The sequence below is a fragment of the Crotalus tigris genome, unplaced genomic scaffold (assembly GCF_016545835.1).
Source record: "Crotalus tigris isolate CLP2741 ecotype Arizona unplaced genomic scaffold, ASM1654583v1 scf7180000017546.9332058, whole genome shotgun sequence".
In the NCBI taxonomy this organism is placed as follows: domain Eukaryota; kingdom Metazoa; phylum Chordata; class Lepidosauria; order Squamata; family Viperidae; genus Crotalus; species Crotalus tigris.
In genome coordinates, this window is record NW_024096465.1 from 1714945 (window position 1) to 1742588 (window position 27644).

The 27644-nt window shown below is 39.2% G+C and overlaps 1 protein-coding gene across 3 annotated transcripts in view; it reads right to left on the reverse strand.

The window, feature by feature from the left end:
- Positions 1-27644, reverse strand: part of NBAS (NBAS subunit of NRZ tethering complex) — a 149327-nt gene that overhangs the window by 68677 nt on the left and 53006 nt on the right. For all 3 annotated transcript variants that reach the window (XM_039334803.1, XM_039334812.1, XM_039334799.1), the window contains exons 22-29: positions 11296-11379; positions 8732-8885; positions 6961-7146; positions 5397-5570; positions 4204-4337; positions 2779-2841; positions 1614-1736; positions 1176-1278 (exon numbers count right to left, since the gene is read on the reverse strand). In XM_039334803.1, the coding sequence (XP_039190737.1) occupies positions 1176-1278; positions 1614-1736; positions 2779-2841; positions 4204-4337; positions 5397-5570; positions 6961-7146; positions 8732-8885; positions 11296-11379 (1021 nt within the window). The remainder of the gene's footprint in view (positions 1-1175; positions 1279-1613; positions 1737-2778; positions 2842-4203; positions 4338-5396; positions 5571-6960; positions 7147-8731; positions 8886-11295; positions 11380-27644) is intronic.

Sequence of the window (27644 nt, forward strand, 5' to 3'; positions counted from 1 at the left end):
CTGGGAAACAAATGCTTTTTAACTGGTCTCTCCCACTATGCCCTTTGTGGCAGTATACAGAGAAAACACTCCAGCTATTCCAAGTACAGTTACTGGTCTAAAATAATCAGAGATTTTCATTACAGTCCCTCAATTTTATTTAGTCCAAATAGGCTAAAAGGCGATTTCTATATCTCAAATACATTACTAGACTACAGGTAAACTGGACATATAAGTGGTCTCCACTGGAAGCATTTGTAATAATGCAGAATTCTAAGAGGTTTTGCATTATTTATTTATTTGTTTGTTTGTTTGTTTAGGTTTTATTCAAATGCAGGCTATGTTTCAGGATACTTAGCCCAGTCTATCAGTAGCAACAAACTTCAAAGTTGGTATTTGAAATGTGCTTTTCAGGACTAAAGCCATCATCTAGTCCCTATTCTTTTTCAGATTTTTCAAAGTAGTCAGAAAAAAGCATTATAAAGTCTCAGAGAATCTTTGCTAAAGCTGTTTTTAATCCTCTTAACTGGGCGGCAAGGGGGGGGGGAAATCCCCTTGCTCTGGATAAGCTAAAATATTGGCTTTTCTTAGAAATCCAAGAAATGTATTTTTATCAAGAACAGTAAAGTGTATTGTCCCAAATAAGAATAACAGCCCTATTTATTCAGCATCCTTACTTAAAAAATTCTTCCTCTTCAGTTTGCTTCAAGAAAAAGAATATTTTGCATATGTTTACAGACAAAGAGCCAATAGGTTTATCTATGTTTGTTTTAATATCCTTAAAATGTACTGTAGGTTCCACTCTTTACAACTGCTATAACTATAGCCATTTTCTTGGTTACAATTTTCTGAAAATAAACTAAATAATATTCAGTTAGGAATTGCTCATTCCTAGAAGACTCCAGTAGCAAACTGATTCAAACTTCTGCTTAAAAGCCAATCACGAAAGATGTTCCTTTTAAAATCCAAGTTACTTATATAAATTTTAGCTTTACAAATTTTTCCTTATTGCTAAAATAGTTAAGAAAACTTAATACTATAGGATTTAAATGGATAAAATAAATACTGAGATAACTCTAGACTAAGTTCTCCTTCCATTGTTTGAATTTAGGAGTATATAAACAGAGTTAGTACAAAGAAGTATAAAATGTAAAGTATCTTTTACTGCACACTGGGGAAAAAAAAGAAACAATTACCTCATAGCATGTGTCTGCTCTTAAACAATTATAAACATTTTTCTGCATAACCAGCATGTCTTGCAATAATCCCATCCAGTACTTCTCATTAACAGAAGGCTGCCTTTTAAGAGATATAAAAATATTAACATTTATAAAGCACATAATTAAGTTGCAAAATTAAAGGGGACTATGACATTATGATACAATCTCTTAACTCTTTTGTATGGGTATTGTGACATCATAAATAAGATTCATAGTATAATCATCAGTAGACTGTAACTTGAACAAACTCTAGGCATTAAGAGTGAGGTTTAATACCAATTTTCCTAATATTAATAATTATTTATTATTTCAAATGCTGAATAGTATTTATTTCAAACTTACAAGTGGAAACAAAGTTAGTTATACAGATTCACTACCACTAAGAACAGTGGCCTTACATTACACTGTACTCACTTTTTGGCTATGTGCCGAGTCAATCTTATCATCAGTTTCTGTGCTTCTTCTGGACTGTTCTTTGTGTCTTTTACAAAGGATACAGGTTTCTGGAGTCCATGTTTTTCCAAACGTTCTGATACACTGCAATAATTGTCAAAAAATATCAATTGAACCATATAGTTCTTCCCAATTATATTGCTAAGAGTCCCAAACAAAAGAAAAAGACTTTCTCTTAAAAGAAAAACACAATATTTTATTTATTTTTATGGTTGTGACACATAAAAACACCCTCTTCTTTCTTGGCAGAAATTAAATGCAATATGTACAAAATGAATAATCTGTACGATATTGATCGAATGGTGCTGCAAACCACATATACCACCTTACTTTCTTTGAATATGTTTGCATAAATTTATTAAAGGCTGTTGCATTGTAAATCATTGGGATTCCCTAAGCAAGAGTGGCATTAGAACACCATAATGCATGTTACACTCTAGATGCCACAATTCATACACATTTTTAATTTGCCACCTCTCAATTTAGAGTGTGGAAAGGAGAGTGGATGGATTCTCATGAGGAACAGATTAACTAATCATCTACCTCTTTTCGTTAACCAACTAAGGCAATCTGGACAATAGTTTTTCAAGTTGATAATAACTTCTCAGCCAAGTTTGGTCAATCAAGAATAGCTCAGATTTAATATATGATATGGACGCCAATGGTCTGTACAAACTCATTCTTGGTACTATGGATGAAGCACAACATAACACTAGACCTGGCATTCTGATATGAAGAAAGAAGGGTTCTGTGCAATACCTCTGTCTTGAACAGATTACTTTCCATGCAGATTAAAATTGTTAACCACTGTGACTTTTAGATGGAATTACAAAATGGCTGACACGGTCTGCTGTAGGCTCCTAATGAATCTAAAACTTGGAAATGTTCTTGCCCTGATCAACATGGAGAAATTACTTAATTGTAGACATTCTTCCTCCCAAGCACTTTGTTTTCTTTCACATAGCTACATCATGGCCCAAAGAGTAATTTCAGTGATGATTACAATAATACTTGCTCTATGGACCTTTTTTATCCTCACAAACCTGGACTTCAGAACTATCCAATAAACACTGAACTAATAAAGTTAAAGTAATGAGATATATAGATTAAGAAAGGAACTTCTTACCTAAGAATTTGTTCCAATTCATCAACTTTATTGTGAAGATCATTGGCAATGTCTGTTTCAAGGCTGGAAAAGTTATAGGAAATTTGAATATATCACAATAAAAAATGTCAGTGAAGAAATAGGACTAAAAACCCAGGGCTAGCATCTTTCAGATTTGCTGGGACTAAAATAATCATAATTTATTTATTAAATTCACTGTTCATGACACTGGAAGTACTTCCTTCCATTACCAAATTACACTACCTACATAAGAGCCTGCAGAGGCTAGTTCTCTTAATGTTCAAATTGTTGCCTTAAACAGAGTTAGACCATCAATCCATTTAGGAGTGGCTGACATCAATTCTACTTAGCTTCAGTGTGGGATCTTTCTCATCCTTGCTGGTGATGATGAAGAAACTAAGATTGTTGACCTATAATGTACATGCTTTGTTTTGCCACTAAAATAAAATTTCTGTACAGCATTCTCTCAAAAAAGATCATACATGTAGCATTATATTCCACTACTCTCTGGGACCACTGGATATTCCAGGCAATATGCATTTAAATTGAGTTTAGCAAATCCAAATTGAATTTAAAATATTTTATTTCTCAATCCTTCTACAACAGACATGTCAAACACAAGGCCCGGGGGCCGGATGCGGCCCGTGAAGTGGTTTCATGTGGCTCGCGAAGCCTTCCTGGAAACAATGAGGGAATGCCCCCCGCTGCCTTGGCCCTGGCCCAGACCGGCCGGAAGCCAATGTACAATTTTGTGGTGGCCATCTATGCTGAAATGCATTCAGTCTTAGCTCCACAAGACCGTCCAGAAACAGCGAGGAACCAGCCCCTGCTGCATTGGCCCCGCCCCCCGGGTGCATGCTGGGGAGGTGTCACCCTTTGTGAGGAATGAAGAAATGCACCATGCCTTGGCACTTGCCCTGGTCCCAACCCCTTCTGCCAGAGACCCTCAGATCTGTCCCACTGCTGCCCAGGCTCCCACAGGCACCCTTGACGCGAACAATGTAGAGCTGGCCATGCCCACCCAGTAGGCCACACCCACTCCATCCACGCCTACCCAGTAGGCTGCACCCACCCTGCCCCCCCACCCCGAGGGCAACCGCAATGCTGATGCGTCCCTCAATGAAATTGAGTTTGACATCCCTGTTCTACAACAAGCTCTCATCTGGTCTTTCACAGAGAGAATTAACACCAGCAATTTGTCACCTGCCAATCTGAAACTTTCTAGACAAAGAGGTGATGTTAAAATAAAGCATGGTCAGATGATGATTATATAAAATTAGATAAGTCACTATAAGTCACATCATCCTTCAGATAGTGAAATTTATATAAATAACTGTGGATATCTCATAGGTATTAATGATAGCAAAAGTATTTTTTTTTTAACCATCCCACAATACTCAATGTTTCAAGAATGATAATACTCACCCCAGACCTCTTTGAGGGAGACATTCTAAGATATCATAGCACAGAGAAAGCTGGTCATCACGTTTGCAGCTGTAGATACATTCTAAAGCGGTCATCATTAAGAGAAGTTGATCTGAAATTATTTTTTGCTGATTCTAAGAGAGAAAGATTGCTATGTTCCAGAGTGTATGTCAGTTTGCTGTTAATGTCTCTAGTACTCTCAGTACTCTAATACTCTGCACAATACTCTGTGTAGTGTCATTACAGTTGTATAGTCAACCTAGTAAGATCTTTATAAAAAAAATTCAAAATTTCAATTTGGTGTTTTAGAAAATCATACTACCCATAATGGAAACTCAGTAATGAACACAGGAATCAGGAGAGGATGTTCAATTTAGTTTACTTCGTTTTGAAAGCCTTCTAAATTGTGTTTTCATCAGGCAATTTATAAAAAGAAAGTATTTCTAATTATAAAGCTTTTAACTTAACTATGTGTTACTTTCTTACATAAATAGCATTAATATATACTATAGTTTAAGTTTCCTCCACTACTGCTCGCAGCCATTCTATAACTGTATATTGCCCACAAAATAAAAAAAAATAATTATCAAAACAAGCCACTCAAAATGGAGAATTATAAAGCACTGTACCAAGAAGTTACTATAAAGATCCCTTAATCTCTTTTATTTTTCCAGTCCCTGTATTTCACAATTCAGCAATTACATTCAGAACAAGTGCTTCATGTAAAATAATTAAGACTGACAATATAATCTATTGAGAACTAAGTCCCATCAAGTTCAATTGCATTTTCTACCAGGTTAGCTGATGTAAGATTGCAACTCTGACACTCTCATTGGATTCCTTTGTGCTCATTAAGTTCATTCACAAGGCTACTTAAAATTAGGACTGCACAAATTGTCTGAAATGGCACTTCACTTACAAGAGAAACTGATACTAATGGAAGTTTATTATGGGTACTTGAGACTTCTTGAAATCTTCTGGGCAAGTGTCCACATGCTGAGAAGAAAATCTCATTTTGGAGAACTTTGGTTTTTACTGATAAAATCTGCTTCATCTAAAGAGTTGCCTCAGTGGCAATGCCTAATTCCAAGTTCTAGGACGCCATTAGCCATTTAACAAATATTTGGATACCCTTTTTTCATATTAGTTCATTAAATAGTTTTCTATACCCCTAAACAATAAAATGAACTTACTAATGGTTTAGAATGTTCAAATATTTTCAAAGGGAATGTCAGGTCTTCCTTTGCCAATGTTACCAAGTACTCTCTGAGAAGCTCATTAGCAATGCCTGGAGACTCATTTTCACACCGATGTAGGAAGGGGACCATCCACTGGTAAGCATTTTTGACATATCTGTCTTCTGATGACTGGAAAATGAAATATCTTTTCATTAATCAGAGACACAACATAAAATAAGAAAGAGCTATGCTAAATTAAAGTAAACTCAGCCCATAAATGTAGCTCAACTTGTTTCCTTTTTCTGATCTTTAAGCTTTCTTTTTCTAATGCACTGTAAAAGATTTTAGAGTGCCACCAATGTTAAATTCTGCCATGGTCCTACATAGATTTTACATGACTTTAACCTTATCTCCCATCCATACTGGAGGGGAAATTTATCTGTTTATATAAAGGGTATATCCTGGATGGTATTTTCAGTAATACTGACCAACAGAAGACATTCTGGCAGCGGTCCCCAATCTTTCTGGCTCCATGGACTGGTAGCAACAGCAATGGCAGTAGTGGCGGGGTGGGGGGGAGGATGGTTTCATGCACACAACCTAATTCCGTACAACCTAATTCTGAAGCTTCGTGCCTCACCTGCTGCTTGCGTGCCCTGGTTCCCAATGGGCTGCGGACCAGTACAGGTCCATAGACCAGGAGTTGGGGACACCTGCATTATAGAACTGGTTTCCTACTCATCTAAAATGCAATAGTCCATACATTCAAATCTTCGTAGAGGATTTTAACCCCACAAAAAAGAATTGGCTACAGATGTCCGACAATTCATAATAAGGATGAAATTGATCCCATACTGCCTCTTTGTGGTCAATATCACTGTAAAAGCATATTGTATGTTGCACATTATACTGATCTCTTATCTTTTTATTAAAAATGAATTAATATTGTAATATGAATATTTTCAGATCATTCTAGGGAAGAACAATATGAAATAAAACCTCATAAGTGTTGCTTTACAGCAAAGGTGGGGTAAATTATTATGAAAAAGGAAAGTATTTAGTCCATTCTTAAGAATTTTTTTTCCATATTAATACTACTAGAGTACTCTGAAACTTTACTAAAAGTTTTCCTGAAGTAATGCTCCCAATGTTGTACTGATAAGCAAATACATTATAGTATAGTAATTATTCCTCAGCTTTTCTCTTGGATTGTACCAATATCCAACTTACCCATTCTGGAAGCTTAAAATGTGAATTTTTTATATTGTTGGCAATGAGCAACCCATTTTCCCCTCATTCAGAAAATATTGTCTTTGAGAAAGATTAATTGTCTTTGAGAAAGCAGCACACCCATCTTATCTAAAATAAATGATGTTTATAAGAACATCAATCAGGGTTAAATTATGTATCCAATCTTCTGAACTCCTAAGAATAATTTTTTGTAGATGTAGATAAAAATAAGATGATTTCATGCAAGATAAAAGAACTGTAATTTTGTGTAAGGCAAAATTTCATTGCAAAATAAAATAACTCTTTCTTTCAATCTTACCCACCATGGGGCAAAAATGAATACACATACATTTGACATTAACAGCCTTAGCTTCTCAATGTTTTCCATTTGCTGTAACTCTTTTAACTTCAAAGTAATGTCACATCCAGTCTCATAAACTAGTGTCTCCAATGTAACCAGATCATCACACAGAGAGCGAAGACCAGGAATATTCCTTTCCATGCCAAGGCGAACCAATGAGAGAGCAGAATCTACCTATTTAAACCACAAACAGAGAACAGAATGAAATTAGAATGTCAAACCATTAGTGACTTATTAATCTTCGAGCAAGATTTTCAGAACTGAAGAAAGTTGTTTCAAACACAATTCACAACTCTGACCTGGTTGAAATACTATTTTAAAATGGTATTTTATATTGAACTATTAATATTAAACTTTGAAATTCAGTCATACCAGATGTCAAACTGAGCAGATTTAATCCCCAAAATTTCTTATACAGTTAACATATAGTATCTTATCTGAGATGAGGAATGGCTAGCTTTTATTTGGCTTCCACCCAGATCTAAATCATTTGTCCCTATCTTCACTATAGAAGCCCTAGGACAGAGACTTGTACATGAAGTGAAAAATAATAAAAAAAACAGAGACAAATAGTTATGACAAGTGAGGATTTTGTAAACCTCAATGGCAACTTGAAAATATACCACCAGCTTCACATGCTATCCATCTAAGAGATTTCAAGAAAGTGCATGTGAAATTGCTAATTTTCTAGCAATTGTTACAAATGTTACTTGTGCCCGACATTACTACTCTCTAAAATTGGCATGGCAAATAAGAATTTACATTTCCACACCTATGAGATAGAGCATGCTGTTAGGCACCTTTTTCAGTTTCAGAAGTAGAACTGTCACAACTTACTATAATTAATAACTAATGTCTTGAACATTCATGAGGATACTGAGGTGGCTATAACCGAAGAAAGACCACTTTCACAAAGCTTTCCTCTGGACTTATGAACAAGAACATAAGTAAAAGATAGCTGCTATATTATTTTAAGAATTTTTAAAATGTATTTATACTCGTACTGTGAATTTGAGACTAATGGAACTGTATAAATCCTCTTTTTTAAAAGACACTGGACTAAAAGTAAAACTGGCTTTTTTGAATGCAAACACAACTTTAAAGATCTTTGTTTTTTACAAGCACTTTATAAATGAGCCCTTCGAAATAGGCAGAAGCCCACAATAACATTCTTCTATAGTTTGGTGAACATTTTAAAACAGGAAGCTTATTTTAAATGTACTGATTATAGCTCAACAGAATAGTGGAAGATAAACTGACATCTCCCACTTACCCATTTTTGTTGCTGAAAAAACACTATATAAAAATTCTATAATAAAACTAATAACCTAATTCTGATATGGTAGATCACATGTGAAAATATTCCTTTATATATTGCATATTCACTACATATAATTTCCAAAGTCAATCTCCAAAGAGAATATGGAGATTTTCAGTCATCCAGGTCATGGTTGTCCCAAAGGTGCTTTTTCAAAAGGCAACTGTACTTTGTTTTTCCTTGAAGATGTTTTACTTCTCATCCAGTCAGAACTGAAGAAGCTTCTTGAATGAGAAGCAAAACGTCTTCAAGGAAAAACAAAGAAAGTCCTGTTGCCTTTTGAAAAAGTACCTCTGTGATAATATCCAAAGGGAAGCACAGCATATGAAATATAATCAGATTTAATCTATATGAAATCTATATGTATGTTTTAACTCCACAAAACAAAGTATATCAGGTCTTCAAAATAAAAAATAAATAAATCCATAGTCTTGTGTTTACCTGCATAGAGTAATTTTCTATCTCCTCTGCTCGTTTCCAGTACCAGTCTGTTACTAAATCTATTGAAAGGTCAGTTGCTCTGTATTTCAACAATTCAGGTTGAGAGTCAAACAAAATTTCACTTTCATCTTGAAGAACTGGATCAATAATTAATCTGAGCATCACAAACAAAAATAAAGATGCAGAATCCAGAAATCAGATTATTTATACGGAAAAGGAACTGAATGCATGAGTTTAACAACTAGTGGCTATAAAACTCAATATGATTAATTTCAAAGAACCATTATCAAAAAGAAAAAAGGACCCCCCCCCAAAATCCATATCTGTCTTGTATATCATATCGACAAGTTCATGTTACTTTTATCTTCTCCTTTAGTGATTTAGCTATTTTTATTCCTAATTTTCCTTTCATTGTACTTGGGTACGCTACTTCTGATTGGCCCATGACCAAAACCGAATGTTATTACTATTACAAATCCTTTCCAAAGATTTAAAACACTGATACAGTATATTACTCTTTAAATTAATTGTATTTCTCTTGCTTTAGTTGTTGTGACCCACTAGAATCATTGAGAATTGGGTGATATACAATTTTGGTAGAGATAGGTATAAAATAAATAGATAGATAGATAGATAGATAGATAGATAGATAGATAGATAGATAGATAGATAGATAGACAGACAGACAGACAGACAATCTGATTCATTTTTCTTTTAAATATTTTATTCTGAGAAATTAGTATATTAAAAAAATCATAGAAAGCATCTAATTTAAGATTTACATTGATATTTCTAGCACATAAAGGAAACAAAAAAGGTGATTGCACCTACTGCATTTCCACTCATTACTAAGTAATTAAACCTTATTGCTGCATCAACAGGAGTTTATGTACGTACACATTTTTATTACACTACTGGAAGTGAATAAATTAGTCTCTGTATACAAACAGAAAAGTGTATTTAATGTACAAATGGGTTTCTCTTGTGTTCAGAAATTGTTCTCACAACTGGGCCTCTTCAATTCTAGCTGGGTGCAAAGTTTTTGTCCACGTACGAGTAAGGGCATTGTAATTAACTCCTGACTGCAACTCATGATGATAGGAGCATTGAGAATGGGTATTGTCTTCTATCCTTGTTATCATGGTAGGAATTCTACTAAATGTGTCTTACTAAGCAACCAAATTAACAAATTGACTCTATAGAGCAGGGGTGTCAAACTGCTGGCCCACAGGCCGGATGCGTCATAGCGAGACTACGCCCACCCTATTGCCAGCAATGGAAAAAAAGCCACAATAAGTTGTGACACGTCATGTAACGTTGCGAGTTTGACACCCCTGCTACAGAGCAACCTGCACCATTGTTCAAGAACAAGAAGTATGCAGATATAACTTTGTGCATTTATACAGATTTCTGTGTGTGACTACTTGCATTACAAAAAGTAAAGTGTTCAATGCCACTTTCTTATAAAAAGACTAAGGTAGACAGAAACTTTATGAGAAAACAGTCAGGAAAAGAGGGAAAAAAGACATTATAAAAATATTGTAAATAATTATTTCATTTTTTATTTAAAACATTTATATAGCCACCCATCTTACATCAACTCTGGGTGGCTTCCTGTAAGCAATTAAAGCAATATCAATTACATACCAAATACAGAATTGGGAAGTTCTGTACTTCTAAAAAGAAACAATTTAATCCCTATTATCTTGTCATATAAAAAGCTAGTTCTTTGAGCAGAGGTTAGTGCTACTAGAATCTAATTAGTTATGAGTAGAAGACCTAATGTAATGCCACCAACCCCATGACATGATATTATTAGGAAAAAAACTCAGAGAAGAGGAAGTAGCCTCCATATATGGTTATTCAGATCATGGGAATAAAAAATTAAACTATATGTATCCCAAAACAAGAAAGCCAGTTCTGATTAATAAGCCTAATTTTATCATAGCATATCCAAAGCTTTGAAGTGTTCTTTATCTGTTTAGGACTACAAGTTCTCTCAAAAAAGAGACCAAACAACTGCAGAAAGCTTATTGCATGCAAAAACATGGAAAAATAATGCAATATGTACAGTGGAAGTTTGGGGTTATACTGTAAAACTGACTGAACTTGCAGAAATAGAGAAATTGACCATTTTGGTCATGGAAAAAAAATGACAAAGATTTTTTTTTTTTTGAAAGACTAAAAACTTTATGTAGACTTTTTGTTGAAAAAACATGACTGAATTAATGATTTGGGGGTTTAAAGGGGCAAAAAAGGATGGGGAAAAGAACTGGTTGATAATTATAATTATTCAATAGAAAGATTAGCAAATGTTTTCTTTTCATTCCTTTTTTCTTACTTTTTATCTTTTTTGTTGGCTTTTTTTTGAATACTTTTACTGTATCAACCATTCTAAAAGAAATATATATTAAAGAGAGAGAGAGAAAAGATGCAGTTGGTATTCTGCTTTCAAAGGAGAATGCAGAAACTGCAGATGAAGGATTTCCCGCGGATAGTTCCTACCAAACTTAAAAAGACTGGATCACTAATGCAAATATCAAATTAAATTAACATATACTTACTTGCATGGTGGCCCTTCACACCAATCTTCTTCTCTGTGTTTTTTCTCACTCCAAGGAACAATAGCAAGTGCACTTTCTCTGAAGCTGTGGCAAATATAGAAACAAAAGTCAGGTAGTCCTCGACTTACAACGGATCATTCAAAGTTACAAAGGCAACTGAAAAAAGTGACTTATGACTGTTTTGCATGTGTACACCCGTTGCAGCATCCCCATGATCAAAATTCAGACACTTGGCAATTGACTCATATTTATGATGGTTATAGTATCCTGGGGTCATGTGATCACCTTTTGCAATCTGGGGAAAACAGATACAGTTAACAACCGTATTACTGACTTAACAACTACAGTGATTCCCTTAACAACTGTGGCCAGAACATTGCAAGAACGGGGCAAAACTCACTTAACAAATGTCTCACTTAGCAACAGAAATTCTGGGCTCAATTGTGGTTGTAAGTTGAGGACTATTTATATGCCATCTAATCTAATGAAATGCAGAGTTTGGCTTTTGGAATACATGATCATGGTCGATCAACTGCAATGCTCTCCATTACATTACTACTTCCAATAGTCATAGTTTTTCACTAGTCAAAAGTATAGAGATGAACGATGGCACAAAATGTACAAGCTTTTTTTTATGTCCAAGTTTTTTATTAATTTTCCAATATTGCATTTACATATTTGAAAAGTAGCGTGGCGGTTGAGCATTGTAATTCCATTACATTTAAATATCATCAGTACAAATCTCAAAGTATTACAACAACAAATTCCCTCTCTTTCCCCCATAAGATCTACTATCATATTCAGATCAACACAGTTCTTATTCTATCAATCAAACAAAAAATACCTTTCTAATATTCATCAATAATCTTCAGTCTATACATACCTTAATTAATTTGACATTCCATCTTTTAGACAATAGCCTAATAAGTTTTTCTTAACTTTAATTTTGCATTAATATTTAAATTTAACGTTTAATCTTTATCATTTCCAGATTTTAAATGATCCCAATTTCTCAGTCTCCTATCTCATATTTAGGGCTAATAATTTTTCTTTTCTTTTCCTTTTTCTACTTTCTTTTCTTCTTTTCCAGAAAAAGAGAAAAATAAATAAATAAATATATAAACCATCAGCATTTATACCACAAGCTAATATATGAATTTAATTATTAGTATTTATACTTCTAAGTTTTATTTAACCTGTGTCTCAACTCATGACAATATCTTAAATTCAAGTCTTAGTTATCTATAGACATTCAAACTTTTAGCAAATCAGTAACCTGATAATTGATTTCCCCTTAATATTTTAATTTAACATTTAATATTTATCTTTTTTCCAAATTTTAATTAAACACGATTCCTTTATCACAATTCCTCATATGATCTAATATTTAAAATACAGACCTTATATGTAAAATCTATCATATATCTTAACAAACGAATAAGACAATATAATATTCTTATTTCGATATTTATAGTTCTAGATTTTATAAAACCAATTTTATCTCAAATCATTACAATATCTTATATTCAAAATACATATTCTATCCATGTAAATATATTCTATTTTAGATCTCATATATAGATCAAAACCCCAATCCCTTTCAGTCTAATTCTAGCTTTTTTCCTCTGCCAAATCATCTTTCGTATCTTCGATTTTAAATCATCAAAAAGATCTCCTTGTATTGTTATAACTATTGTTTGATATTGATAAAGGCGTTCAGTTGCTGTTTTTTTAAGAGGGCTAGCTGGTTTAACAGGTCGTCTCTTTATTTTTCCAGTTCGATGCAGTTGTCCCGAAGTATTTATCTTGTCTTTCATCTGTTTTTCTTTTTTGTCTTCAAATTCCTTCTGGATTATAAGAAAAGTCCTTTCCTTGTTCTCTATTATCAGTTTCCTTCCCGTATTTTCCACAGTTTGTATTTGTTGAGTATCTAAGTCTCCTGTCATAACATTTGGTTGTTTCCCCTTCTCTATAGAATTCTGTATAGATGATTCTTTAGTTGAAGTCATAGTTTGAGCTTGCATATGGAGAGTTTGGATAATTGCTTTTAACATATAAATAATTTGTTCCTGTACTTCCTCTGTCGGAGAAATCCATTCCTGTTCTTCTTCCATTGTCATATATTAAACTAAACAAAAAACTTACAATCAGAAAGTCCACCAAGTAAAAAGCTGAGCTGAGTTTCTTGCAGATGGTGCTTCAAGGTTACTTTTTTATCTTATCTGTTTTTAAGGCAATCAACAAGTCTCTCTTAAAGAATAGCAGGTTACAGTCTCAAATTTAGCCAGCAAATGTCATCTCAGAGTTAGTTAGATCTTTTCAGTTTTCTCTTCCCCCTCTATTTTAAGGGGGAGAAAAAGAACCCAAATCTTCAATAATAGTTAGAGTAAAAATCAGAGAAGAAGAAAAAATAGAGAACATAAAGTTACAGGTCTTATAATCCACCAGTTTTAAAAAATAGAATTCCAATTAGGATCCCAGTATTTTTCCCAACGTTTTAGACTCCCAAGTGGTTGATAGCCGCTGTTTCTGGAGGGAGGGCTAAAATCCCCCTTCCCTCACCACAGGGGGGAAAGTACTTTAGCAGCTTATGCAGGTAATTAAGTAATTAGGATGTAAGAGAGGCAGATCTCACCCAATCCTTTCCACGCTGCTTTGAAGTTGCCAGATGTTAATGTGACTTTGGCTGTTAGCAGCCTAGGGACGAGCCATATTTCTATGGCCGGTCCTTTTGTCCGCCGGTTTGGAGGAAATGCCAGGTCTCACAGGAAAGTTGTTGCTCTCCTGTGATCCAGCAAAAGCCCCTCCTTGCTGGTCGCCTCTCCGGGGTGATTTTTGGCCCTTTTCAAGGCCCCCCAGCGATGCAAAACTGAACGGGGGAGAAGGGGCGTTGGTCTTACCTGAACGCCTTTTCTCAGTACGGAGATGGATAATCCACGGATGGGTTTTCTCTGTCTGCCTGCTCTTGAGACCAAGTAGCCAAAACTTGACACGCCCCCACTTCCTGTGGAGTCCATTCTTAACGAGGGCGAATTGGCTGATGATTGACGAGGTATTGGCTCTCAGCTCCCTACTAGCGGCCTGCTGGCCTTGGGGTGGGTGTAGATTATCCATCTCCGTACTGAGAAAAGGCGTTCAGGTAAGACCACGCCCCTTCTCCAGTACAGGAGATGGATAATCCACGGATGGGACGTACCAAAGCCTCACTGTCCCAAGGGGTAGGAAACAGATAAGGCCGGTAGATTGATCTTTGAGACAACTTGCTGGAGGACCCTCCTACCAAAGGAGGCGTCCGCCGATGCAAAGCGGTCTATCTTGTAGTGTCGTATAAACGGGGAAGGCGATGACTATGTCGCGGCCCTGCAAACTTCCTCGATTGACGCCTGGGTAGCCCATGCCGCCGAAGTTGCAGCGCTTCGGGTGGAATGGGCTGTGAGATAACTTGGGGGCGGCAGGGATGATACATTGTAAGCTTCTGCGATATAGCTTCGGATCCACCTTCCAATGGTGCCCGCGGAAACTTTCCGCCCCAAGGTGCCCGCTTGGAAGGACACAAATAGGGCCTCCGATTTGCAGAAGGGTTCTGTACGCCTTATATAACGCCGCAAAGCTCTGCGGACGTCCAATGTATGCCACTGCCGCTCCCGGTCATGTGTTGGATTTGGACAGAAGTTTGGGAGAATTACTTCCTGTGTCCTGTGAAAGAGTGAATTCACCTTCGGTATGAAGGCAGGATCTAACCTAAGGACCACCCTGTCCTTGTGGAAAATGCATAGGTCGTTTCTGACTGACAGTGCGGCCAGTTCCGAAATTCGTCTGGCCGATGTGATGGCAATCAGGAACGCCACCTTTAGCGACAGGTGTCGCAAGGAAACGGTCGCCAATGGTTCAAATGGTGACCGAATGAGCGCGTGAAGGACTCGCAGTAGTTCCCAGGATGGGTACCTGTGAACTACTGGAGGTCTGGTGTTATAGGCGCCCTTGATAAAGGCGCGGATCCTAGGGTGGTGAGCTAAGAGAACCGAATCCGTGCAGGTGAGGAGGGTGGACAAGGCTGCCACTTGCCTGCAGAAGGTCGCGGGGGCGAGGCCTCTGTCTAGTCCCTCCAAGAGGTAATCTACTATCTGAGGGATGTAGAGTTTGTGTAAGTCAAACTGCCGTTCCCTGCACCAAAGGCAAAATTTTTTCCAAGTGGAGTCGTAAATGAGGTTTGTTGCCGGATGGCGTGAAGCTTGAATTATGGTAATGGCCCCGGGAGAGAATAGTTCCTGTGCCATTATCTGGCACAGTGCCAGGCGGTCAGTTGTAACCAATGGGGTTCCGGGTGACTGATGGTTCCCTGGTGTAGGGACACTTGATGAGGGGGAATGTTCCATGGGGGCGACTGAGACAGGTTCATCAGGTCGGCGAACCACGGTCTCTGTGGCCAATATGGTGCTACTAGGATCACTTCTGCCCGCTCCTGAATCAGCTTGCGGATGACCGCCGGTATGAGTGGTAGTGGGGGAAAGGCATAAAGCAGACCCTGAGGCCACTGAGTTCTCAGAGCGTCCGTCCCCTCTGCTCGCGGGTTGAAGTAACGAGAGTAAAATCTGGGGAGCTGGGCATTGTCTGATGATGCGAACAGATCGAGGAGCGGGTACCCGAACTTGCGGGAGATGTCTAGGAACAAGTTCGGGTATAGCCCCCACTCCGAAGGGTCCACTGTGGTGCGGCTTAGGAAGTCCGCTTGCTGGTTGTTGACCCCCGATATGTGTTCCGCTTTTAGTGACTTCAGATTGGGCTCTACCCAGCTGAATAGGAGTCATGCCTCTGTCATCAGGGTTTTTGATCTGGTCCCCCCCTGCCGATTGATGTGCGCCTTGGCTGCTACGTTGTCTGTTAGGACTAGAACGTGGTGGCCTCTGATTCTGTCTTTGAATTGTTGCAAGGCTAGGTGGATAGCCCTGAGTTCTAGCCAGTTGATGTTGTTTCTCAGATCCGTGGCGGACCAATGTCCCTGTACAAACTGGGAGTCCAGATGGGCTCCCCAACCATACAGACTGGCGTCTGTAGTGATGGTAACTCTGACTGGTTCCTTGAAGGGTGACCCCTTGGTCACGGCCCAAGAGCACCACCAGCGTAGCGCCCTGCGGATTTGTGCCGTGACCCTGACTAGGTGGTTGGATGCGCTGGTGTTCTGCCGTTGGTAAGGGAGCAGAAACCACTGTAGTTCCCGTAGGTGGAGCCTGGCCCAGGGTACAATGGCTATGGCCGATACCATCTTGCCCAATAATTGGGAAAGTGTTAGTATCGGAACTGAACGTTGCCTGTGAACCCAGCGAGCCAGTTCCCTGATGCCGGCCACCCGGTCTTGGGAGAGATAGACCATACAGTTGGTTGTGTCTATCGTGGCCCCCAGATGCAGCAGCCTGGACGAGGGAACTGTCTGGCTCTTCTGAAAGTTTACTGAGAATCCGTGTAATTGGAGGACGCGAATGACGGTCCTTACGTCCGCCTGAGCTGTCTGTAGGGATGTTGCTTGGATTAGTATGTCGTCTAGGTAACATTGGACGTGTATTGGGATTTTTCTCAGTTTGGCGGCTACCACTGCTAGTATCTTGGTAAATACCCTGGGTGCCGAAGATAGACCGAAGGGGAGAGCTCTGTATTGGAAGTGTTTTCCCCCGTAACAGAAACGTAGGAACCGGCGGTGGTTTGGGTGGATGGGGATGTGAAGGTAGGCTTCCGTGAGGTCTATCGATGCCAGGAAGTCTCCTTCTCTGATGCTTCCCAGGATGGACTGAAGGGATTGCATCTTGAATTTTTTGTATGTGATGTAGCGGTTGAGGTTTTTGAGGTCCAGGATTGCCCTCCATCCTCCTGAAGTCTTTGGAACCACGAAGAGGATGGAGTAAAATCCTCTGCCTCTGTATTCCGCTGGGACCGGTTCTATGGCTTGAATGTCCAACAGGTGTTGGATGGCCTCCTGCATGAGTTTGCGTTTGGTGGGGTTCCTGGAGACCGAGCAGTTGATGAGTCGGTCTGGGGGTGTGACCAGGAACTCCAGGGACAGCCCGGACTGGATGGTTTGTAGTACCCAGTTGTCCGTGGAGGTCTGCTCCCACTGGTGGAAGAAGTGAGCTAGTCTTCCTCCAATGGGTAGGTCTATGTAGGAGTCATTTTGTCTTCCGGTACGGACGACCCGTTCCACAAAAGGGTCGTCTCGACTGGTTTTGTTGTCTGGGCTGGAACCCCGGTCTGTCGTAGGGGCGGCCGTACGGTTTGTTCTGCCTGGGAGTGAATGGCTTGGGTGCCTGACTGATAGGCGTGGTTGTCGGTTGGCGAAAGGACTGCCTACGAAAGTAAGGTGTGGTACGTTTGTCTGACCTTTTGTTCAAGTGTGCCATGACCTTCCGCTTGTCTTTGTTCTCTACAAGATAGGGGTCCAAGGCCTCCCCAAACAGACCGTTGCTTGAGTAAGGGGCGGTCGCTAGCCGCCACTTAGCCTTGGTGTCAGCTTGCCAGTGTTTTAGCCATAGCATTCTCCTGGCAATTATGTTGGATGCTATGGATCTGGATGAAAAAATGGCCGATTGGAGCGTTGCGTCTGCAGCGTATTCCGTGGCTGCTACCATCTTAGCCAGGTCCTGGTGTGTTCGTATGTCATCCATAGGAACTATGGTTTGTAGTTGTTGCAACCAGATGAGGGTGGCCCGGACAAAAAAGGAGGCCGAGGTGGCTGCTTTGATGGCCCATGCTGCTGTCTGGTAGGTTCCTGAATGCCTGAGGACTCTGAGGGGAGTTCCGAGTGTGGCATGGCTGAGGTGGAGGGCCCCTGGTCGTGGTGGGCGGAGCGCTGTGCTAGGGCTCGGTCCACCACTTTGGTTAATAGGGTCTCTAGCCGTCCATCTGCCCAGATGTCCCCTATGTCATTACCTTTGGGTGTGGTGACCGCAGGTGGAGAGGTGGACTCAGTGGTTGTGCCTGCCGCCGTGGTTGTTTGTTGGGCTAATGTGGATGGCGAATCCAGTGGTTGCGGTGTTCCTGGAATGGACCACACGCTCTGGGTTGATGTGGATGGACCCAATGGTAATTCCATCTCGGTGGCCGCCATTTGAACCAATTCCAATTGGGCCTGCCTCTGCGCTCTGGAGAACTCCTTCTCCAGGGCCTGGTGCCTACGGCTGGCTTGCTTTTCCGCCAACTTGGAGGGCCTCTTGAGCGAGTGTTTTGTCTTTGCTTTGCACTTGCCTGCCGCCTTCTGGTCAGAACAAGTACCAGGACTGTTCCCCTGATCACCCGACCACAACAAAAATATTCTCTCTGGGCTAAGGTCACGGTAGCTGAGGGAGGTACCGAAGGCACGTTTGGAACCACTCTTTGGGTTCCGCCCGGAAGCCTTAGGTGACCAGGCAACGTGCACCAGTAGAAAAAAGAAAAGGGAGGCAAAAAATATCAGTGGCGACCTCAAAAGGGTCTGTAGGCCTGACTTAATACACAACAAGGTATCAAATGGCGGTCACCTAGAGCGGAATTTATTCTTATTAATATTATTACTATTATACTAATAGGAACAACAACAATAATAATAATAATAATAATAATAATAATAATAATAATAATAATAATAACAACAACAACAACAACAATAATGGTGATGATGATAATATTGTGTGTTCTGCCTTTAGGCCTGTTGGCCTTGCAGTCGCTTAATTTTTAGCTTTAATTAATTTTTTTAAAAAAATTATTTATTTATTTTTATTATTATTATATTTTGTCCTATTATTATATGTGTGTATCGGGGGTGGAGCGCTGGCTGTGCGCTCCTATTCCGCCTCTATCAGTACTTCCAGTTATGATGTGGAGCTTCCTTAAGCTCGGTTTGCCTTCCTCTGGCAAGAGATGGCGGCCGCGGCTCGTTTCTCCCTGAAAACGGGCTTTGCGGATCCCAGGAGGGTTCTCTAGCCCCCGTTTCTTAGTTGGGGCTTACTCCCTTCCTGTGCTTCGGCTTTTTAAAAAGGAGGGTGGCCGTGGCTCGTTTCCCTCTGAAAATAAGCTCCGCAGCCTCCCAGAAACTGCTTGTGCCCGGGGATTTAAATTTGGCGCGCTGGTGACGTTTTAAGGGAATCCCAGTTAGGGATTGCCTTTGTTGCCTGAAAGCGGCAACTAAAATGGCGCCCGCGGTTGCCCTGGGCTGCTAGGGAATCTCCGATGATCCAAATTCAAGTTTGAATCCGGACCTGGAGATTGTTACTTTTTCCCCCAATTTGAGGAAAAAATCCCTTGGAAGGTTGGGGAGAAAAGCTCAGCAAGTGGTCTCTGCTGATGCCTTTTCCCCCCCTTTTCCACCTCCAAAGCCCTGGGGCTGGCTGGGATCCGTGGGGAGTTTCCCCCCCCCCCACACCCCCTTTTCCAATTTTAATATAGGATTAGGGATGATCCCAAGGAAAACTTAATGGTTGGGGAAAAGGTTCAGCAAGTAGTCTCTGCTGATGCCTTCTTCCCCCCCTTTCCACCCCCCAGAGCCCTGGGGCTGGCTGATATCTGTGGGGAAGTTTCCCTCCCCACCAATCCCCTTTTTAATTTTAGGTTTGAGATCAGGACTGATCTCCAGAAAATTTTGTGGTTAAATTCCTATAGGTGGCAATTTTTTGGGAAGGGGAAGCCAATTATCAAGGGATAATCAATCAATGGATTTCTTTGTCTAACCTGATAAGCTGAGAGCCACGCCAAAACGAGTCTTCTTGAGCAGAGACCAAGTTAAGAATGGACTCCACAGGAAGTGGGGACGTGTCAAGTTTTGGCTACTTGGTCTCAAGAGCAGGCAGACAGAGAAAACCCATCCGTGGATTATCCATCTCCTGTACTGGAGAAAGAGCAGATCTCCCAGCCGTCCATGGCAACTGCATGATGAAACCGGAAGCCACAAAACGTACAAGCTTTGCTTGTTCATTTATGAGATCTAATCTGGCAGTGATTGACCAGAAAGTTAATCTTGCAATTACAATGGACAACTAAGTGAAAATGTAAGTAGTGTGCAATTCTTATGAGAAAGGCAAATTCTCTATTTGAAATAATTAGAAAGGGAATTGAAAATAAAACTGTCAATAGAATTATGTCCTTGTGCAAATCTATGGTTAGAGTACTGCCTACAGTTCTTGTGACCACACCTTAAGAACATTAAGGAAATTTGTGTTTTCAAGTCAGTTTTTGACTACTAGCAAATGTCTGGACTAGTCCCTGCTGTTTTCTTGGCAAACTTTTTTTCAGAATTGGTTTGTCTTTTTCTCCTTCCTAGGGCTGAGAAAGAGTGACTGGCTTAAGGTCATCCAGTTGGCTTTATGTCTTGGGTGGGATTAGAATTTGCTAGAAAACTTTTTTTTTATTACAAAAATAAGTACTGTATTTTCCGGCGTATAAGGCGACCCGGTGTATAAGACAACCTCCGACTTCGGCGCCGATTTCCATGCCTAGAAAGTTGTCTTATCCGCCAGAAACTACCATAATTTCTGGCATATAAGGCGACCCGGCGTATAAGACGACTCCCGACTTCGGCACCGATTTCCATGCCTAGAAAGTCGTTTTATCCGCCGGAAACTACCGTAATTTCCAGTGTATAAGATGACTTGGCGTATAAGACGACCCCCGACTTCAGCACCGATTTCTGCGCTTTAGAAAGTCATCTTATACGCCGGAAAATACAATAAATATAAAACCACTATCACCACTCAAAAGGAAAAAAAAGGGAGAAGAAGAAAGACTACAATATGGGAAGACATATTAGAAATATATAAAATCATGCATGACACAGTAATATGGAGAGATTTTTTTTTCTTCCTCCTCTCTGGCAATGTTAACACTTTACATCATCCACTGGAATTAAATATAGGGACTTTCACGACAGATAGACAGGAAGTAATACTGTTAAACAGGTTAAATTGTGGAATTTGTTACCACGAGTCTTGCTATTGGCAGCAAGTTAGAAAGGTTTGAGAGCAATTTATTACCTTTTCAATCACAAGCAGCCTGTCTTAAATCCTGTCTGTATGGAACAACTATACAGTAGAGCTACTCCTATGAACTTCCCAAACATAACCTGTTATCCACTATGCCAGGGGTCTTCAAACTTGGCCCTTTTATGACTTGTGGGCTTCAACTCCCAGAATTTCTCAGCCAGCGTACCTGGCTCAGGAATTCTGGGAGTTGAAGTGCACAAGTCATAAAAGGGCCAAGTTTGAAGACCTCTGCACTATGCTATACTGACGCTAGACTAGATGGGCAAGACTAGATTTTTACATTCTTATGCCACTATTTGAGAAGGATCTCTTAATAAGTTCTACTAGTTAGATGTATTTATCCAAATCTAGGCTGGTTTCCAACAGAAGACTTTGCCCATTTTGCAATTCCCTCTCATTAAGCCAAATATAAATCATACTTAAGATCAATCAACAGGAAAAACCCTAGTTTTTAAGAACATACATATTTTATATTAAAAAACTCTCCTTCCTAGCCTGAGAACAATTGGTTATCTATCTCTGTATTTATCACAAAATCTAAAATGTAAAATTTGTTTTCACTTTAGTGTTCATGACAGAAATAGATGAATTGTGAAGGGGGCAGTCTCTGAATATGCAGGTTAGTTTTCCTTAAGCAATGAATTATTATTAGAATTCTCTTTTGGGATTTAAAGGCCAAAAGTACAATTAAATCAGGGACACAAGAACTGAATGTCATGCAAGGGTGGGGCAGGCTGGAATAAAAACTAAATCTGAATTAAGTAAAAGAAAATGAAATTAACTCAAAATTGTTATTTCCCATATAATTAATAAACTCTTCCTCCTGCTGGATTAAAAATTATTATTCGGCAACAAAGCTTTGGTTGAGAAAGCAAGTGGCCCTAGGGCCTAAAGATACACACTCCTGCTTTAAATGGATATTTGCATTTAATCTGCAAAGGTTTTAATATTCCAAAGGAACCAGTAGGGATGGCAAAATAATTAAATTAAAACTGGTATCAAGGGAGAATTTAACTTTTTCCTCGGTTAAGGAAAGCCAAGAATTTTCTTTGCTTTGGGGGTAGCCTCTGGATATTAAATTTTCCCCATCAAACTTTCTTTAATTAATTTACATTTCAAAAGATCAGTACATTAAATGTAAGGATTAGCTTAGTGTCAAGTAAAATCTTTCCTACAAAAGAAAGCTTTTTAAGATTGGTGAGCACATTTTCTTAAGAACTGTTCTTTGCCATTATTTCATGCATTATCTTCTCTATCTTTAAGTTAAGTCTACACAAAGACTTTCTCTGCATTTCTGTACATTACACAGTTGTTGCTCGGCACCATTTGTAACAATACACAGTAACTACTGAGTGTGGGATTTAAATTCCTGATTTCTGGTTCTGAAAAGATGATACAGAAACCCTAAGCTGTTGCAGAATGATAATCCATTCCAAACAAGTTATAGCTAAGTTTTTAAGTCATGGTCTTGCCACAGCCACTATTCAAAATAACACAGACCTCAAAAATGAAGGAACAGGTACTTGGATTCTTGCTTCACTGATTTAATGATATTTAATTTAATTGATACTTAAGTCAGCTCCTCTCTGATGTAAAGGGAAAGGGGAAAATTTTTAATTGGTGGCCTGGAAAAATAAAGAGCCTATTCTGTTGTTTTATTTTTCTGGAACCCAATTAGTTGAGAGAGAGAGAGAGAAGACTAATCAACATTGCCAGGTAACCATATGTAAATGTACCCTCTCTTCAGTACTATCTCCTGCTTCCCCCCCCCCCCCCAGCATCCCTCACATGTGATTGAGGGGCTGCTCATGAAGTGCCAGGCCACTGGGTGAGTCCTTCCTTAGCATTCCTATTGCACTGAATCACCACCCTCCATTGTACCAAGGATACATTTTATGAAACCATTTTTTAAACAAAGAGCTGTGATACCCTACCTCTAATTTAGGGGCTTCTGCATGCCTCTTCCATAATACCCTTGACCTGTTCCTTCTGCCCTTTACATGCTGGGATGATGTACCTCTTTAGCTTAGAAAATGTCTTCATATCTGAAGACTTCATGCACAAGTTAGGGTTCTGAAAAGAGCTTGAAAACCTGGCCTATTACAAAAAGTATTTGTCTCAAACCTGGTAGGGCAATGAAGGGTTGAGGTAAATAGAGAAATTCTTGTTTCTCTTTTGCACAATGGCAATACATTGGGGTGGAGACAGATTTACATAATGTGCCGTAAAATTTTACATTTTATCCGTGTATAAAATATTCATGTTCATATATAATATATTCATATTCTCCTATGAGAAGGAAACATAGGGCCAATCCTCTGGCTTATGTCCAGTCCTATTATACACCCATTATAACATAATAACTTGAGCAAGTTATGTCTACTTTATGTTGCCTTCATTTCTGGAACTGATCCATCCCAATGTAATATACAACACTGTCTGCTATGTTAATCCTAACCAGGCACTTTTATAAAGAGTTTTAATCCTTTCTGCTAATATGATGTACTTATTTTGGCTTCACCTGGAACAGACTGAATATAAAAGAAGGGGATGATTGTACTGTTAACATGAATAAGTTAAAAGAACAAGGTTAAGTACCTTATGAATATTATTACAGAGCAGATGAAGCTTTTGGAATTTAGAAATTTAAATTGATGTGCCTCCATTTACTCATAATATATAAACCTTAATATATAGAGCTCTAGAATCACATAGCAGGAAGACAAACATTTACAATATGCAAGAATAAACAAATCTGTTTCACTATGGCATTAAATGTCATTTACAAACAATTTTGTAAATGTTTCTTTCTTCTAAGATTGTGATAAATTTAACAAAGGGAGGCATGGCAATGAATATACATCAAACAGATAACCCTTTAGATTCTTTCAACAGTAAATCATTGGGGAAGCTAAAAGCATCACCTTTGGAGCTGGATACCACACCAGAAACATTTCCTCATCAAACATGTAACACAAGAATCATATGTATTGCTATCATTTCAAAAATTATAAAGAACAGTTGCTGGAATTGGGTTTGTCTAGTTTAATGAAGAGAAGGACGAGGGGGGACATGATAGCAGTGTTCCAATATCTCAGGGGCTGCCATAAAGAAGAGGGAGTCAAGCTATTTTCCAAAGTGCCTGAAGGCAGGACAAGAAGCAACAGATGGAAACTAATCAAACAGAGAAGCAACTAGAACTAAGGAGAAACTTCCTGACAGTTAGAAAAATTAATCAGTGGAACAACCTGCCTCCAGAAGCTGTGAATGCTCCAACACTGGAAGTTTTTAAGAAAAGACTGGACTGGATAACCATTTGTCTGAAATGGTATAAGCTTTCCTGCCTATACTCTATTATTGTTATTGTTGTTACTGTTAAAATTAAATATATGTTGGAAAAGTATCTGAAGCACACATATGTACTAAAATTAAAATGGTAATGCATATTTATAAACATACAATTGCAAAAAAATGTGATGAGGATATAAACTTAAAAAAGGTAGGTATTAGGACCTCAGTAGTTCAAAGTTAAGATATCTCATTGTAGGAAAATTGAAAAACATTAAGTCTGCTAACAAATAATATGAGACATGCCAAGCATGTGTTTTACCTCATTTTCCTAAACCATACACTGCGAGCTACCAAGTTTTAGAAAATGAATCTTGATTAACATTTCAGACATAGATGTAAACACAGAGAGAGGGAAGCAAGCAAAGAGAAGTAAGGGAACCAGTACTAAGTAAGCTTAGTGAATCCACAATGCTGGTTGAGGGGAGAACACAGAAAAGTTGGGTCCAAGCAGAGGTCCTATTGTTTATAACAATGACATCCCTGGTTCTTTTAAAAATAAAGTTTAATTAAAGACATTAAAAACGTAACTATTCTTGTTTGACTCTATTAAAGAAAGGGTATTGAATGCATTTGTAACAAGCAGTTATTATCTTCTTATCATCCTTATATCACATTTAAATGTTTTGTAGAATATTCCTTTAAATTATCTTAAGCTTCTAACATTTTGTATAAAGAAATAAGAAAAATGAAACCTGTATTTGAATCTACGTAAGACAGGAGTGTCAAACTCAATTTCACTGAGGGCCGCATCAGCACTGCGGTTGCCCTTGGGGGGCTGGGTGGGTGTGGCCAGGATGGATGTGGCCTACTGGGTGGGTACGGATGGAGTAGGTGTAGCCTACTGGGTGACTGTGGGGCCTGGGCAGGAGTGGGACAGATCTGAGGGTCTCTGGCAGAAGGGGGTGGGACCGAGGCAAGCACCAAGGCATGGTCCATTTCTTCATTCCTCACAAAGGGTGACACCTCCCTAGCATGCACCCAGGGGGCGGGGCCGACGTGGCAGGGGCTGGTTCCTCGCTGTTTCTAGACGGCCTTGTGGAGCTAAGACTGAAGGTGTTTCAGCATAGATGACCACCACAAAATTGTACATTGGCTCCCGGCCGGCCTGGGCCAGGGCCAAGGCAGTGGGCCGTTCCCTCACTGTTTCCAGGATGGCTTTGCGGGCCACATGAAACCACTTTGCAGGCCGCACCTGGCCCCCGGGCCTTGTGTTTGACATGTCTGACATAAGAGATGCTTTGCCTTTGCAAAAATGTTTAAGGCAGAAAAAAGCTTTTTCTGTACTAATATTCTCCAGAGTTCATCTTTCAACCAAGGCAAGGGACCATCAAGCCAAAGTAAACTCACATTATTGACCATTACATTTATAAGCCAACAGATGCCAGGTTCTTCGTTCTCTGTAAGTAAGTGAAGTCCTTTAAAATGAACCATATATAACATGTTTTCTCCACCCTGTAAAGAGATAATTTTATAGCCTCTCCTAGAGGGTTTCAAGCTTCAGATAGCCAAGGAATTCATATCAGCACTCTGCCAGTAAAGAGAAAATTATGCTGCCTAAAATTAAGTGCAATATTCCAAACTGCCATCTAGGGAGCATTTCAAAAAATAGATTAAATGCACCTCAGGCATTTGAATGCTAGAAAAAGTCTCCCAGACACTGGGATATCTTTCATTGTGACTATTTATTTATTGTTTCCATTAGATATTTTGTAAGCGTTTTTTAATGACATCATTGGGGTAAAGAACTCCTTGGCAGTAAATACTGAATTGGTTCCTATAAACTAGATATACTGTCACACCAATGGCAAGAACATGCATTTTTGAGCCTTCAACATAGAATAGAAAGCAATGCTATTATAACAAGCTTTTGTATATTTATGAATAAAATAATCTTATATGTGTTATTTTACATTCAACATATAAAATTAAGATACGCAGGTACAGCTTCATACTATGTAAAAGATTATATAGATAATGCATTAGAGGGATAAAAAATAAAATACAGATGTGATGGCCTGGATCCAAAGACTAGTACACAGGAGAAAAACTTTTGATAACTGCTTATCATACACCAATAAATGTGGGAGATATAATGAATAAAAAAAGATAAGATAAGATAAGATAAGATAAGATAAGATAACCTTTATTGTCATTTTTATACTGTGGCACAATGGCACACATCAAAAATAAAATTTAGTTGCCTGCTCTCAAAGTGAAACACATACATGACACACACCTAAACATACTATGAACAACTTATGTATAGACCACAGGTTGGCAACCAGCAGCTCCGGAGCCGCATGTGACTCTTTGAGCCTTCCCCTGTGGCTCCCAGCCTCCTCTGCCATTTGCAGAGAGAGACAGATACAGAGAGAGGCAATTGCGCTTCCCTGCTTCTCTCTCTCTCTCTCTCTCTCTCTCTGTCTGTGTGTGTTTGTTTGTTTCTGTGTGTGTGTATGTAAAAGACAGTGCACTCACAGTGTTCTTCGAGGAGCTGAAAAGCTTATTGGGCAGAGCTCCTCCCTTTGCTGCGTCTCTGCAGGAAACAGGAAGGACAGGAGAGAGCTAGCTAGCCCAGCTATGCTGACTCAGGAATTCTAGGAGTTGAAGTCCATGAGTCATAAAAGAGCCAAGGTTGCCTACTCCTGAGCTTGTTGGAGAACAGCTTGAAGCCAGCTTGCCAGGTGAGCAGCAGATAGGAGAGAGGGGGGGAGAGAAAGAGAGAGAAAGAGAGAGGGAGGGAGGGAGAGAGAAAGAGAGTGGGGGAAGAGGACTGGCAGACCAAGGGCAGATAGAGAGGGAGGGAGGGAGAGAGAGAGAGACACTTTTGACATCTAAAATGAAGATAACACTGCATATATCCTTTTTTCCCTGTTTGTGTGTGTGTGTGTGTGTGTGTGTATATACACATACACACACACACACACACACCTATAATAAAGGTAAAAAAGGATATATGCAGTGTTATCTTCATTTTAGATATCAAAAAAGTTTTGCGAC